This window comes from Peromyscus leucopus, chromosome 2 (assembly GCF_004664715.2).
Source record: "Peromyscus leucopus breed LL Stock chromosome 2, UCI_PerLeu_2.1, whole genome shotgun sequence".
In the NCBI taxonomy this organism is placed as follows: domain Eukaryota; kingdom Metazoa; phylum Chordata; class Mammalia; order Rodentia; family Cricetidae; genus Peromyscus; species Peromyscus leucopus.
Genome location: NC_051064.1, coordinates 118432163 through 118448294, shown reverse-complemented (window position 1 = coordinate 118448294; position 16132 = coordinate 118432163). Strand labels below are relative to the sequence as shown.

General features: G+C 40.0%; 1 protein-coding gene across 3 annotated transcripts in view; it reads right to left on the bottom strand.

The window, feature by feature from the left end:
- Eif2b3 (eukaryotic translation initiation factor 2B subunit gamma) overlaps positions 1–16132 on the bottom strand; it is a 79956-nt gene that overhangs the window by 29807 nt on the left and 34017 nt on the right. For all 3 annotated transcript variants that reach the window (XM_037202852.1, XM_037202851.1, XM_037202850.1), the window contains exons 5-6: positions 9063–9174; positions 2242–2331 (exon numbers count right to left, since the gene is read on the bottom strand). In XM_037202852.1, the coding sequence (XP_037058747.1) occupies positions 2242–2331; positions 9063–9174 (202 nt within the window). The remainder of the gene's footprint in view (positions 1–2241; positions 2332–9062; positions 9175–16132) is intronic.

Sequence of the window (16132 nt, the reverse complement as noted above, 5' to 3'; positions counted from 1 at the left end):
TGAGATGAGGTCTGAGGGAGGAGTTATAGAGTGAACAGCACCAGAACCCTCACTGCTGCTGTGAGTTCCCCTTCTTTACCAGGGGCCCCACTAGAAGAAACTCAGCATGCTGACACAGGACCACACACATGCCCCATAAGGAAGAAGGCAAGAGAGAAGCAGAGGCTGAGGGAGGTAAAGGAAATTATGAACCCTGGAGCTACATAGTTCATGGTCTTATGTTATTTTTAAAAGATCAAATCAAATATCTTTGAACATTTCTGTGTAAGCTAAGAGTCCCTGTATTGAATTTCAATGGGATTTTTTTCTCTTGATCCTTTGATGGAGATTAAAAATTTCCATATGAATACAAGAATGAAACAACATTTATTCTTAGAGTTTTTTTTTTTTTCGCGTGTGTGTGCGCGTGCGTGCATGCGTGCGTGTGTCTCTCTGTGTGTGTGTGTGTGTGTGTGTGTCTGTCTGTCTGTCTGTCTGTCTGTCTGTTTTCAATGCTCCACACAATGTGGATAGCAAATATTCCCCCTGGAAAACAAGTCAGTTCTTCTGAAGAAGTAACAAAGCACAGACAGCTGGAAGATTTTAGGGCCTTCATGGATCCGACAGAACTGTCACTGCACGGGCAAGCAAGCAAGCCTTGGCACATGGTCCTATCAGCAGACACTCAGGGATAAGCGATCTGAAAAGACATGACGCTGTCCTGCCAGGTCACAGCTATGTCTGCTGACGCTCAACATCAGATCAATTCCCATAGAGTGTAGCTGGCCTAGCCACAGAGGTTGTTCTCAGCTGTGCCAAGAACAGGTACAAGGCAAGGCTATTGTGAACCATGTAGAACATAACATCTTTTTTTTCTTTTTCTTTCTTTCTTTCTTTTTGTTTTTTTGAGACAGGGTTTCTCTGCGTAGCTTTGCGCCTTTCCTGGAACTCACTTGGTAGCCCAGGCTGGCCTTGAACTCACAGAGATCCGCCTGGCTCTGCCTCCCGAGTGCTGGGATTAAAGGCTTGCACCACCACCACCACCACCACCACCACCACCACCACCACCACTGGGCAGAACATAACATCTTGACATTAGGCCTAAAATAAAGGCTACCACTTGACCAGCTGGACACAATACCCCAAAGTACCCTTAGACTTCAGGGATGTACCACTGTACCTGGATGGACTATTTGTTTCAGGATTTATAACTCCATGTTCAGTTTTTAGTGCCACAGGCATATTGTTTTCACTTTGGTCTTTTGTTGTTGCTGTTTTGAGACAAGGTCCCTGTCCTGTAGCCTAGGCTGGCCTGGACTTTGCAGTCCTCCTGTCTCCACATCCCTGTGCTGAAATTACAGACTGAGTCACCACACCTGGCTCAATATACTTTATATCACAATCTTCTAATTTTTACTCTGTGCACTTTGACTCGAGCAACTGTGAGAGATGTGGGCAGATGGGAAGGGGACAAGTTTAGTGATGGTGGCCAGTCTGGGCTGTAGCTCTGGATCACTCTGTTAGAGGAGACTGCAGAGGAAAGTCCCACTTGGCAGACCTGGCCAGCAGTCACAGTCACCCCCAATTTCAGGCTTGTCCTTAGAGCACATACCACTTTATTACCTTTGCCAGATGTGCAAAGAGCAAACAGACAGTAGCCAGTGAGCTACAGGAGCCAAGATAAGGCTAGCTTCGGTGTAAACCTGCCTGTACACACTGGATCCAAAAGCCACCATTCTGTTTGACAGTACTAAGAAAGCATTCCCTCTTCTTTGTAAGAACACTGGCTGCAAGTTGGGCAGTTGGCACACACCTTTAATCCCAGCACTTGGGCAGCAGAAGCAAGTTGATCTCTGAATTTCAGGCCAGCCTGGTCTATAGAGTGATTTCCAGGACAGTCAGAGCTACACAGAGAAAACCTGCCTCAAAAAATCAAAAACCAAAACCAAACCAAACCAAAACAAGGGCTGGAGACATGACTCGGGTTAGGAGGGTACACTGTTCTTGCAGCAGACCTGATTCAGTCCCCAGGACCCAAGTCATTAAGCTCACAAGGCCCTGGATTTTACCTCCAGAGGATCTGATGCCTCTGGGCAAATCTGCAGTCATGCAACATACCCACACATCCATATAACCAAAAGAAAACCAATAATAAACAAAAAACTATACTTGTTAAAACTGTGGGTTTAAAATAAAAAAACAAAAAGTTTGAGAGAGAGTGCTCAAAATCTGTAGGCTTATCATCACCTTCCTCTTTCTTACCTATTTTCCATTAAGAAATCTACAACGTATTTCTTCAGGCAGTAGAGATGGGCATCCACGAGGCCTGTATGGAAATGTATTCTAGGGTACCTGGAGGAAGGACAGGAGAAAACAGGCTCATGATCAGGTAATATGGATGTTAGTCTATTATCAGGTAATGGGCTCCAGAAAGGTGGAAGGGTCAGAGTCATGATGCTCACATCCCAGCCTGGGGAGACCAACATGGTGAGTGCTAGGTTTTTTGTTCTAAAAAAATGTGTTTTTTTAGGCTTATTCATTTGATTTTTTTGCTTCCATGTATGTAAGTGTATCACATGTATGCCTGAAGCCCTTTATTTTTGGAAGGACTGTGAAGGACTGGTATTACAGTAGTATCCCCTCATTGGCAGTTTCATCCTTCACAATTGTAGCTGCCTACAGTCTGATAATATGAAATGGAAAATTCCAGGAATCAAAAAATTATACTTTTAGAAACACATGTGGTGAAATCTGGTCTTATCTCACTTGAGAAATTCACTTTTGTTCGGTTTAATCTAAATTCTTTATGCTGCCTACCTGTCCAGTAGTCACTTATTAGCCGTCTTAGATATCCTCTGTCCTAGCAACACAGGACAAGACAAGCAGCCTTTACTTTATAGTGGCTCCAATGGCACTGAAGGCATTGAAGCTGGCAATTTGGATATGCCCAAGAGAAGCCATAAAGTGTTTCCTTTAAGTTATTCCAAGCATGGTGGAGCATGCCCTCAGTCCCAGTGCTTGGAGGCAGTGGCAGATAGATCTCTGTATGGCCAATGCCAGCTTGGTCTACATAGTAAGCTGTAGGACAGCCAGGGTTACATAGTGAAACACTGCCTTCAATTTTTTTTGTTTTAAAAAGTTAAGTTATGCCAGACAGTGGTGACACACGCCTTTAATCCCAGCATTCAGGAGGCAGAAGCAGGCGGATCTCTGAGTTCGAGACCAGCCTGGTCTACAGAGTGAGTTCTAGGACAGCCAGAACTGTTACACAGAGAAACCCTGTCTCTAAAAACAAAAAAACAAAAAGTGAAGTTATAATAGGATTTTGTTTATTTTGTTTTGAGACAAGGATCTTACAATGTAGCCCTGGCTGGCCTAGAACTCACTGTATAGACCAGGATGGCCTTGAAATCATAGAAACCCACCTACCTGCCTCTGTCTCCTAAGTGCTGGGATTAAAGGCATGTGCCACCATGACAAGCATAATAGGAATTTTTTTTTTCTTCGTTTTTTTTTTTTTTTTGAGACAGGGTTTCTCTGTGGTGTTTTGGTGCCTGTCATGGATCTCACTTTGTAGACCAGGCTGGCCTCGAACTCACAGAGATCTGCCTGGCTCTGCCTCCAAGTGCTGGGATTAAAGGCGTGCACCACCACCCGGCTGCATAATAGGATATTTTTGAAAGAAATATTTACTTACATAACTTTTATTACAGTACATTGTTATAACTGTTCTATTTATTAATTTTGTTAGTTTTTGTTTTGAGATGGCATCTCACTATGTCACTCACATTGGCTTTGATTTTGTAGCAATCCTTATGCCTCAGCTTCCCAATTATTGACATTATAGGCATGCACTACCACACTTGGACACTCAGATGTTACACACACACACACACACACACACACACACACACACACACACTTTTTGAGATAGGGTACCCAAGGCTATGTAGTTGAGGCTGATCTTGAACTTCTGGTCATCCTGACATCTCCCAAGAGCTAGGGTGTGCACCATTATTCCTGGGGCTTGCACTAATTTTTTTAAATGTTGGGTAGAATTCACTGAAGAAGTCATCTTCTTTGATGAGAGATTTTTTTTCTTTCTTAAGGATTTTATTTTAAACCATATGCACGTAAGTGTCGGTATGTGAGTATGAACACGTGAATGCAGGTGTCCAAGGAGGCCAAAAGAGGATGTGGAGTCCCTGGAGCTTGAGTTGTAGCAGGGAGTGAGCCATCTATTCCTGGTGCTGGGAACAAACTCAGGTCATCTGCAAGAGTGGTATATAGTCTTAACCACTCAGTCATCTCTTCCTGTCCTTGATGAGACATTTCTCATGTGCACAAAGCCATACACACAGACATACATTCATATACACCAAAAAAGCAATAAACATTAGAATAAAAAACCTAATGTGGAAATCAGAAAATTCTGAGCAGCTCTCCATAGATGTGTGGTAGGGCTGTAGTGTTGGATATGGGTACTTGTTAGAAGAAGGATGGATAGATGACTGACGCCTAAGGAATCTGTGCTTTATCCTATAAACAGTGCATAGCTGTAAGGAGGAAAGACAATACAGAGCAAGGCTGAAAAGCCTAGAGATGGTGGAGCGAGGTTTCACCGGTGACAGAGAGCATGGAATAAAAAGCCTAAGTGAAGGGAGGCAGTCCTTGAACTACAGACACTACAGAAACAGAGCTGTAGGGGAATCTGAGTAATGGGGAGCATGCAGGCAAAGCAGATGCTGGGAAATCAGGAGGTCAGTGTCACTTGCTGGGATTTCCCCTGAGAAGGAGCAGCAGCAGCAGTAGTTTCTTTTACTAGAGATTGATGGCTGAAAATAGTTGCTACAAGGAATAGAAGGCTTGTCTGAGACCGGCAAGATTGCAGCATGGTTTTGAGGGCTCAATTAAAACAGAACTATACATTTAAAATGGTGCCAATTCATACCAACACAAAATAGGCCCCTTGAAAAATTTAATAAAATCTATGTATTAGTTGACAAAATAGATGCATAAAGTAACTAAAGGTTGAGTGCTAGGCTAGGGATACAGCTCCGTGGTAGAGAGCTTGCCTAGTATGCACAAGGCCCTGAGTTTATCCTCCAGCACCACAAGGCAAAAAAGACTATTACAGGGCAATGGGATGATGGGGGGGGGGGTTGTCAAGGAAGCTTACTGCCAAGCCTGATGACCAAGTTTGAACCCTAGAACTTAAATGGTGGAAGGACAGAACTGACTGCACAAGCTGTCCTCTGATCTCCACATGCATATCGTGGCAAGTGTGCACTTCCCCAACACAATACAAAATATTAATTTATAGCTCATATATATATATATATATATTACATGAAAAAAATAAAAATTGAAGGCTGTACAGGTAGATAGAATAAAAGAATAAGTAAGGATATGAGAGAAAAGCTTGAAAGCATAAGATCTGAACTGGATGATGAAGAAGGAAGAGAAGGGTAAGGTAGGTGCAGAGAAGAGAGGAAGGGAACAGAAAAGGAGAGGGGAGGATGGAGAAGGGAAGAGACAAAATAAATAAATAAAAAGAAAAATCATCCTGAGTGAAGATTAAACACAGACATTAATCACTGTGTATTCTGAAAACTCATTAAAAACGGTAGTAAAGGTTTTTACTTGTTTTTAATTCAAAGCTATAAATTCACAAGGACAAAGACCAAGAGAAGAGAGAACTACAAACTTTGGAAGCTGGACAACAGAAGAATGGTGGTAACAGAGTCAGCATATTCAAGAAAACAGAACCTTAAAAAGAAAGCTAAGAGACAGGCATAACATTTGGGAGGCAGAGGCAGGGGGATCTCTGTGAGTTCGAGGCCAGCCTGGTCTGAGTGAGTTCCAGGACAGACAGGGCTGCACAGAGAAACCCTGACTTGAAAAACAAAAAACCAAACCAAACAAAGAAAAAAAAAAAAAAAAAAAAGAAAGAAAAGAAGCTAAGAACAAGCTGATTTGTACTGCTGAAGACTCATGATCAGAACTGGCAACATGATGTTTCCCACACAGGCAGAAGGCTGGAAGATTTCCCTTGCTCTCTACAGTCCATATAGTCATGTTTAAAGACACAAGAGTTTTCCTAGTCAAGTTTCTTTACAGAAATGAAAAAAATGTGCAAAAGTAAGAATAAAATCCAGTGCTTTGGGGTTTTAGCTTCTTCTCCTTCTTTAAAAAATTTTTTTTTTTTAAATATTTCTTGAGACAGGATTCCTCTATGTAACCCTGGCTGTCCTGCAACTCTGTGTAGACCAGGCTGGCCCCCAAATTCAGAGATCCACCTGTCTCTGCCTCCAGAGTGCTGGGATTAAAGGTGCCACCACAACTGTCAGATTCTGGCTTAGAAAGAAGTCCTTCTATGTCACCTGTCCTTGTCATAAAATGAGAGAGGTATTTTAGGAATTAGAGCTGGTTAACTATCAATTGGGATACTAATTTAGATAAGTATTTCAAGACTCTCCACAGACAAAGCAACTGAAGTTTAAACTATTTTTCATTATCTTTAGTCCCAAAATAGACTTGGCATGTTTTCTGCAGTCTTGACAAATGTCCTTGTCTCCTCAGATGCAAATGCCTAAACCTTCCAAGATAAACTTGTGAATATTTTATTTCATTTTAAAAGATATCTTTAAAAGCTTGTTTTTATATGTTTATTACCCTTCCAGGAAAAAACAAAAAACCACCCTTGACCCTTTGTCTAGAATTTAAAAGCGAACCATATAACAGGGTGGGAAGAGCATCATGATTTTCTTATTAAGTGTTTGGCACAAATACCTTACACTTTTGAACTATTAAAAACATATGTTTGTCAGAAATAAAACAAAATTTTTTTTTGAGACAGGATTCTCTATGCAGGCTGTTCTGGAACTCACTATGTAGACCAGGCTGGGCCTCAAACTCCGCCTTCCTCTGCCTCCCAAGTGCTGGGACTAAAAGTGTGTACCACCACTGCCCATAAAACAGGAATTCTTTTTTTTTTTTTTTTTTTTAAGATTTGTTTATTTATTATGCATACAGTGCTCTGCCTGCATGTGTCCCTGCAGGCCAGAAGGGGACACCAGATCTCATTACAGATGGTTGTGAGCCACCATGTGGTTGCTGGGAATTGATCTCAGGACCTTTGGAAGAGCAGTCAGTGCTGCTAACCTCTGAGCCATTTTTCCAGCCCCAAAACAGGAATTCTTTAAAGAATAACTAAACTACATCTATCTGGACAAACTGAGGAGTAGAAAAACTGATTTTCTTTAGCCTTCTGGATTTATATGTTTCTAAAATAAAATCCCTTTATTGTTGTTTACTGGAGTTTGAGGAGTCAACTTACATACATACCTTTATATTAAACCTGGAACTCACTATGTAGACAACCATGCTGGTCTTGGACAGATCCACCTGCCTGCCTCTGCCTCTCAAGTGCCGGGATTAAAGTGCTTGCCATCACGCCTGGGGAAAGCTGGCATTCTTTATGTCTAGATGACTGACCAGCTACTCTTCAGACAGCATACTAAGAGGGGAACAAGGAGACTGTGGAAGTGACAGATGCAGAATTCACATAAAGTGTGGAGAGAGGCTCAGGGGGTGAAGGGACTTCCTATGAAAGCCTGGCCACCTGAGTGCGATCCCCAGACCACAGAAAGGTGGAGAGAACTGACACAAAGAACTGTCCTCTGACTGCCACGTGTGCCATGGTACCTGTGCCAAAGCACGCACATCACACCCACATGAACACACACATCATACCCACATGAACACACACATCACACCCACATGAACACACACATCATACCCACATGAACACACACATCACACCCACATGAACACACACAAAATGACAGTAATAAAATAAAAAAGAATTTACATTCAAAATACAGGATTATAATAAAGATAACATGTCCTATCGCCAGATTTTGGTTACTAAACTTAAGTTTGCTTTTCGTTACCAAAAAAAAAAAAAAAAAAAAAAAAAAAAATTAATCCAACAAAAGGAACCAGCCACCATATGTGCAAAAACCCTGAGGGAGGAAAATGCCAGATAAAAACTAAGGCAACACAACTAAGAAGTTTTTGTTGGGTAATCCTGGTCTGTAAGGAGATGAAGGGGCTGGTGAGAGAGCTCAGTGGTTAGGAATAATTGCTGCTCTTGCAGAGGACCCAGGTTCTATGCCTAGTACCCACATGTTGGCTAACAACCATTGGTAACTATCTTTAGTTCTAGGGGATCCGATGCCCATTTCTAGTCCCCATGGGCACTGCATGTACATAGTGCACAGACATACATGCAAGCAAAACACCAATATACACACACAAAAATAAGTAAATCTCAAGATAAATAAATAAGTAAACAAAGGAGTAGATGGAATACATTCAAGATACTAGAATAAGATATGATTATGGAGTTCTGCATATTTTGTTAATTTGATAGACTATTTAACTGTTAAAAAAGTTTAAGAGTGGCTCTTAATACATATTTCATAGCTAATAAATAAGAAAGAAAAAGACAGGATTCTGTCCATAGGATACAACATAATGAACTTGGAGGATATCATACAAAATAAAATGTCAAACACACACACACACACACACACACATACACACAGCATTTCACTTACAAAGTAGAATAGTAATTTCCAGGGACTTACAGGGAGGGAGAGAATAGGGAATTGTGTTTAGCGAGATAAGTTTCATATTTTCCAGATGTAAAACTTCTGGAGTTTTGTTTCCTAACAACGAGGTCACGTCACCATCACTGATGGCAAATTACGTTATGCGCTTTCTAGCACATTTTACCAAGGAGGCTCTCTAACTCAGTCAGAAAGTCAGTCCTGCCCCCCACCCCCAGACTCTTTGCTCCACTTCAATGCAGGACTTGGCTCTACCTTGGTAAGAGAAGCCTTAGGGAGCACTAAGTGCATGCTGTGAAGAGAAAAGCTGGTGTCCTGTCTCCGGGGAAAGTGTTCACATACTTTTCTCAATTTCACACAGAATAATCTAGTTTTTATTCCTCCTTTCCCATGGTGGGTGGTTTCCAGTAAAGGAGAACTGCCAAAAGACAATCCCCAGGGGCTTACTTTTGCAGGATGGATCCCTTAATGACCAGCTCTTCATCCAAGTCTGCTTCATTAGCCATAAAGAGCAGCCTTTTTCCTGTGCTGTCCACTCCAACGAAGTCACGCTGTTCCACTGAATTGTATAAAAAAAAAAATCAAATCAAGCCAGTTGCCCTGCTTGCATGACCAATCAGGGGGCAGGGGACCTACTCACAGTGCTCTTAAATCAAATAGGACTGTGGCAGGAGGGGAGTCAGGATGTGCACCCTGCCACATACTACAAAGTTTAAAGCACAAAGGGTCAAATGTATTTATATTGCTCTAAAGAATATTATTAGGTAAACTGGTAAACTTTAATTAAAAAAAAATAAAGTACTGTACCAGTGTATTTTCCAATTTTAAGGGACTATTTTCTGGGGAGGGGTGGCTCACAAATACACATTTAAAAGCAGAGGAGACTCAGCAGCATCCTATTTTCAAGTAGTTCACAAATAATATAGCTTTATATATATTTGTAGAGAGAGAGAGAGAAGGATAGAGCAAATGTTAAAAATCAGAAAATCAGGTAGAGCGGAGGCAGTGGCTGCAGAGGCAGGCAGAGGCAGAGCGGTGGCAGAGACGCGGTTGTAATAAAGACCAGAAAAACAAGGAGATTAAGAGCTTGGAATAGGGACGTCTTTAATCCTAGCACCCGGAGAAGGAGCCATCTCCGTGAGATCTGAACATTCTGCCTGAGGCCAACCCAGGGCCCAGCTGCCAATCCTGCAAAACCCAACAGCTTGGAGGTGTTGGTGAGATTGCCCTACTGAACAACCTGCTCAGTGGAGATCCATTCGGGAGAGGATTCAGAAGCCTACAGTCCGCAGTCTGAGGAAACAATATCAGCTGAGGAGTTGACGAATGAGCAAAAACGTGACCTGAGAACACAAAAGAAGGTGCCACCCAACCATCGAACCAGATCACCAGGATTATATGCCTACCCTACACCAACTGGGAACAGGTAAGCCCCCATCTCCGGACGGGCAGATCAGGTCTCTAGGCCCTACCCATCAGAGTCCCAGGGACCAGACAGCTACCTTTCCCTGCTCCTCCACCAAAACAAAACAAAAAAAAACCAAAACCCAACCCCTATGAACCTAACAACCACTGGAACCATAAGCACACCATGCACCAATTGGGAACAACTGATCACTGAGACAGAACCCACTAACACTGACTGGACTAAGCTGCTCCCGAAGAAACAGAGCCTAAAGCACCGATTTAACCAAGAACTCCTAGTGGACCAAGACAAACAATTAGAACAAGAGAGGTACCTTCAGACACAGACACCGCCTACACCAAGCAGAGGAAGAGATGAGTAGACGCCAGTGCAAAAATACAGGCAAGAACATAAAGACCTATATGACAACATCAGAACCTAGCGATTCTACACCTTCAAGACCTGAACATACCAAGGCAGAAGAAGCAGAAGAAATCAATCCTAAAAATGACTTTAAGAAGATGATAGAGGCCCTTAAAGAAGAAATAAAGAATTTTCTTAAAGAGGAAATAAAAAAAATTCCCTTAAAGAAATGGAAAAAAAAACAAACAAAAAATTAGAAGAAATCAAAGAAAACCAAGAAAAAGTAATTAAACAGATGAAGCAAACAGTTCAAGAATTGAAAATTGAAATTGAGACAATAAAGAAAACACAAACTGAGGGAATGCTGGAAATAGAAATTCTGACTAAACAAACAGGAACTACAGGAGCAAGCATAACCAACCTAATGCAAGAGATGAAACAGAGAATCTCTGATGTTGAAGACACAATAGAGTCAAAGAAAACACTAAAGACAAAAAAGTCGTAACACAAAACGTCCAAGAAATTTGGGACACCATGAAAAGATCAAACCTAAGAATAATAGAGATAGAAGAAGGAGAAGAATACCAACTCAAAGGCACAGAAAATATATTCAACAAAATCATAGAAGAAAACTTTCCTAACCTAAATAAAGAAATATCTATGAAGATACAAGAAGCTTACAGAACACCGAATAGGCTGGATCAAAAAAAAAAAAAAAGAAAGTCCCCTCGCCACATAATAATCAAAACACTAAACACACAGAACAAAGAAAAAATATTAAGAGCCACAAAGGAAAAAGACCAAGTACCATATAAAAGCGGACCCATCAGAATAACACCAGACTTCTCAATAGAGACTCCAAAAGCTAGAAGATCATGGACAAATGTTATGCAGACACTAAGAGATCATGGATGCCAACCCAGACTTTTATACCCAGCAAAACTCTCAATCACCATAGATGGAGTAAACAAAAATATTCCATGATAAAGCCAGATTTAAGCAATACCTATCCACAAATCCAGCCCTACAGAAAGCACTAGAAGGAAAAATCCAACCTAAAGAAGCTAAACACATCCATGAAAATTCAAGCAATAGATAATCCCACAACAAATACCAAAGAAGGAAAACGCAACACTACCACAAAAAAAAACAAAACAAAACAAAACAAAACAAAACAAAAAAAAAAACAAACCAGGAATTAACAATCACTGGTCATTAAATATCCATCAATATCAATGGTCTCAACTCACCTATAAAAAGACACAGACTAACATAATGGATAAAAAAACAGGATCCATCCTTCTGCTGCATACAAGAAACACACCTTAACTTCAAAGACAGACACTACCTCAGAGTAAAGGGCTGGGAAAAGGCTTTCCAATCAAATGGACCTAAGAAGCAAGCTGGTGTAGTTATCCTAATATCTAATAAAATAGACTTCAAACTAAAATCAATCGAAAGAGATCAGGATGGACATTACATATTTATCACAGGAAAAATCCATCAAGATAAAGTCTCGATTCTGAACATTTATTCCCCAAATACAAAGGCACCCACATTTATAAAAGAAACATTACTAAAGCTTAAATCGCACATCAAACCCCACACATTAGTAGTGGGAGATTTCAACACACCACTCTCACCAAAAGACAGATGTACCAGACTGAAACTTAACAAAGAAATAAAGGGGGGCTGGAGAGATGGCTCAGAGGTTAAGAGCACCGACTGCTCTTCCAGAGATCCTGAGTTCAATTCCCAGCAACCACATGGTAGCTCACAACCATCTGTAATGAGATCTGGCGCCCTCCTCTGTATACATAATAAATAAAATAAATCTTTAAAAAAAAAAGAAATAAAGGACCTAACAGATGTTATGACTCAAATGGACTTAATAGATATCTACAGAACATTCCATCCATCCTAACACAAAAGAATATACCTTCTTCTCAGCACCCCATGGAACCTTCTCAAAAATTGACCACATGCTTGGTTACAAAGTAAATCTCAACATACAAAAACATTGGAATAACCTCCTGTATCTTATCGGACCACCATGCCTTAAAGTTAGATTTCAACAACAACAAAAATTATAGAAAGCCTATAATCTCATGGAAACTGAATAGTGCCCATCTGAAACACCAATGGGTCAAGGAAGAAATAAAGAAAGAAATTAAAGAGTTCCTAGAATTCAATGAAAATGAAAGTACAACATACCCAAACTTATAGGACACTATGAAAGCAGTGCTATGAGGAAAATTTATAGCTCTAAATGCACACATAAAGAAGATGGAGAAATCTCAATGAATTAACAGCACAACTGAAAGCTCTAAAAAAAGAAACAAACTCACCCAGGAAAAATAGACACCAGGAAATAATCAAATTGAGGGCTGAAATCAATGAAATAGAAACCAAGAGAACAATACAAACAATCAATGAAACAAAGAGTTGATTCTCTGAAAAAAATCAACAAGAGGGCTGGAGAGATGGCTCAGAGGTTAAGAGCACTGCTCTCTTCAGAGTCCTGAGTTCAATTCCCAGCAACCACATGGTGGCTCACAACCATCTGTAATGAGACCTGGCACCCTCTTCTGGCCTGCAGGGATACATGCAGGCAGAATACTGTATATATAATAAATAAATTAAAAAAAAAAATCAACAAGATAGACAAACCCCTAGCCAAATTAACCAAAAGGCAAAGAGAGAGCACCCAAATAAACAAAATGATTTGGGAGACATAACAACAGACAACGAGGAAATCCAGAGAATCATCAGGTCATACTTCAAAAACCTGTACTCCACAAAATTGGAAAATCTGGAAGAAATGGACAATTTTCTGGATAGATAACACATACCAAAGTTAAATCAAGACCAGATAAACTATTTAAATAGACCAATAACCCCTAAGGAAATAGAAACAATCATCAAAAGTCTCCCAACCAAAAAAAAAAAAAAGCCCAGGACCAGATGGTTTCAGTGCAGAATTCTAGCAGATTTTCAAAGAAGAACTAATTCCAATACTCTTCAAATTGTTCCATACCATAGAAACAGAAGGAACACTACCAAACTCTTTTTATGAGGCTACAATTACCCTGATACCCAAACCACACAAAGATGCAACAAAGAAAGAGAACTACAGACCAATCTCCCTCATGAACATTGATGCAAAAATACTCAACAAAATTTTGGCAAACTGAATCCAAGAACACACCAAAAAAATTATCCACCATGACCAAGTAGGTTTCATCCTAGGGATGCAAGGATGGTTCAACATACAAAAATCAGTCAATGTAATACACCATTATAAACAAACTGAAAGAAAAAAACCACATGATCATCATTAGATGCTGAAAAAGCCTTTGACAAAATATAACACCCCTTCATGATAAAGGTCTTAGAGAGATCAGGAATACAAGAAATATTCCTAAACATAATAAAGGCAATTTACAGCAAGCCAACAGCCACCATCAAATTAAACGGAGAGAAACTCAAAGTGATTCCACTAAAGTCAGGAACAAGACAAGGCTGTCCACTCTCTCCATATTTATTCAATATAGTACTTGAAGTTCTAGCTAGAGCAATAAGACAACCAAAGGAGATCAAAGGGATAAAAATTGGAAAGGAAGAAGTCAAACTTTCACTATTTGCAGATGATATGATAGTATACAAAAGTGACCCCAAAACCTCTACCAGGGAACTCCTACAGCTGATAAACTCCTTCAGTAAAGTGGCAGGATACAAGATCAACTAAAAAAAATCAGTAGCCCTCCTATACACAAATGATAAAAGGGCTGAGAAAGAAGTCAGAGAAACATCACCCTTTACAATAGCCACAAATAATATAAAATACCTTGGAATAACACTAACTAAACAAGTGAAGAACCTGTTTGATAAGAATTTAAACCTCTAAAGAAAGAAATTGAAGAAGATATCAGAAAATGGAAGGCTCTCCCATGCTCATGGATAGGTAGGATTAACATAGTAAAAATGGCAATCTTACCAAAAGCAATCTACAGATTCAATGCAATCCCCATCAAAATCCCAACACAATTCTTCACAGACTTGGAAAGAAAAATACTCAACTTCATATGGAAAAACAAAAGACCCAGGATAGACAAAAGAATCCTATACGATAAAGCAACCTTTGGAGGCATCACCATCCCTGACCTCAAGCTCTACTATAGAGCTATAGTAATAAAAAACAGCTTGGTACTGGCATAAAAACCGATATACAGACCAATGGAATCGAATTGAAGACCCTGACATTAATCCATGCACATATGAACACCTGATTTTTTACAAAGAAGCCAAAACTATAAAATGGAAAAAAGGAAGTATCTTCAACAAATGGTGCTGGCATAACTGGATGTCAATATGTAAAAGATTACAAATAGATCCATATCTGTCACTATGCACAAAACTCAAGTCCAAGTGGATCAAAGACCTCAACATAAATCCAGTTCACTAAACTTAATAGAAGAGAAAGTAGGAAGTACTCTTGAACGCATTGGCACAGGAGATCACTTCCCAAATATAACACCAGCAGCACAGACACTGAGCACAACAATTAATAAATGGGACCTCTTGAAACTGAGAAGCTTTTGTAGGGCAAAAGACACAGTCAATAAGATAAAAAAAACAGCCTACAGAATGGGAAAAGACCTTCACCAACCCCATATCTGACAGAGGACTGATCTCCAAAGTATATAAAGAACTCAAGAAACTAGACATCAAAATACTGAACAATCCAGTTAAAAAAATGGGCTAAAGAGCTAAACAGAGAATTCTCAAAAGAATCTCAAATGGATGAAAGACATTTAAAGAAATGCTCAACATCCATAATCATCAGAGAAACGCAAATCAAAACAACTCTGAGATACCACCTTACACCTGTCAGAATGGCAATGATCAAAAACACTAATGACAGTCAATGTTGGAGAGGATGTGGAGCAAAGGGAACACTCCTCCACTGTTGGTGGGAATGCAAGCTTGTACAACCACTGTGGAAATCAGTATGGTGGTTTCTCAGAAAATTGGGAATTGATCTACCTCAAGACCCAGCCATACCACTCTTGGGCCTATACCCAAGGAATGCTCAAACATACCACAAAGATATATGCTCAGCTATGTTCATAGCAGCACTATTTGTAATACACAGAACCTGGAAACAACCTAGATGCACATCAACTGAAGAACGGATTAAGAAAATGTGGTACATATACACAATGGAGTACTACCCAGCAGAGAAAAACAATGACAGCATGAAATTTGCAGGCAAATGGATGGAACTAGAAAATATCCTGCGTGAGGTAACCCAAACCCAGAAGGGCAAACATGGTATGTACTCACTCATAAGTGGATTCTAGATATAAAGCAAAGAACAATCAGACTGCAACCCATAGAACCAGGGAGGCGACATAGCAGGGGGGACCCTAGGATGACTGTGGCTTATAATAAGTTTTGGTTTTACTCAATCACTGGGCAAGCCTCAATGAAACATTTCACTCTTAGAATAAGAATTTATACTGTATCAAGCTGATAATAGAAAAATAAATAAATAAATAAATAACGAAAAAAAAAATCAGAAAATCTAGGTAAAGTTCTTTGTGCCATTCTGGTAAACTGCTATATTTTAAACCACTCCATAAATGAAATTATTTCAAAAATATAAAGTTAAGCCAGGCAGTGGTGGCTCACACCTTTAATCTCAGGAGAGGTAAGTGGATCTCTGTGATTTCAAGGCCAGCCTGGT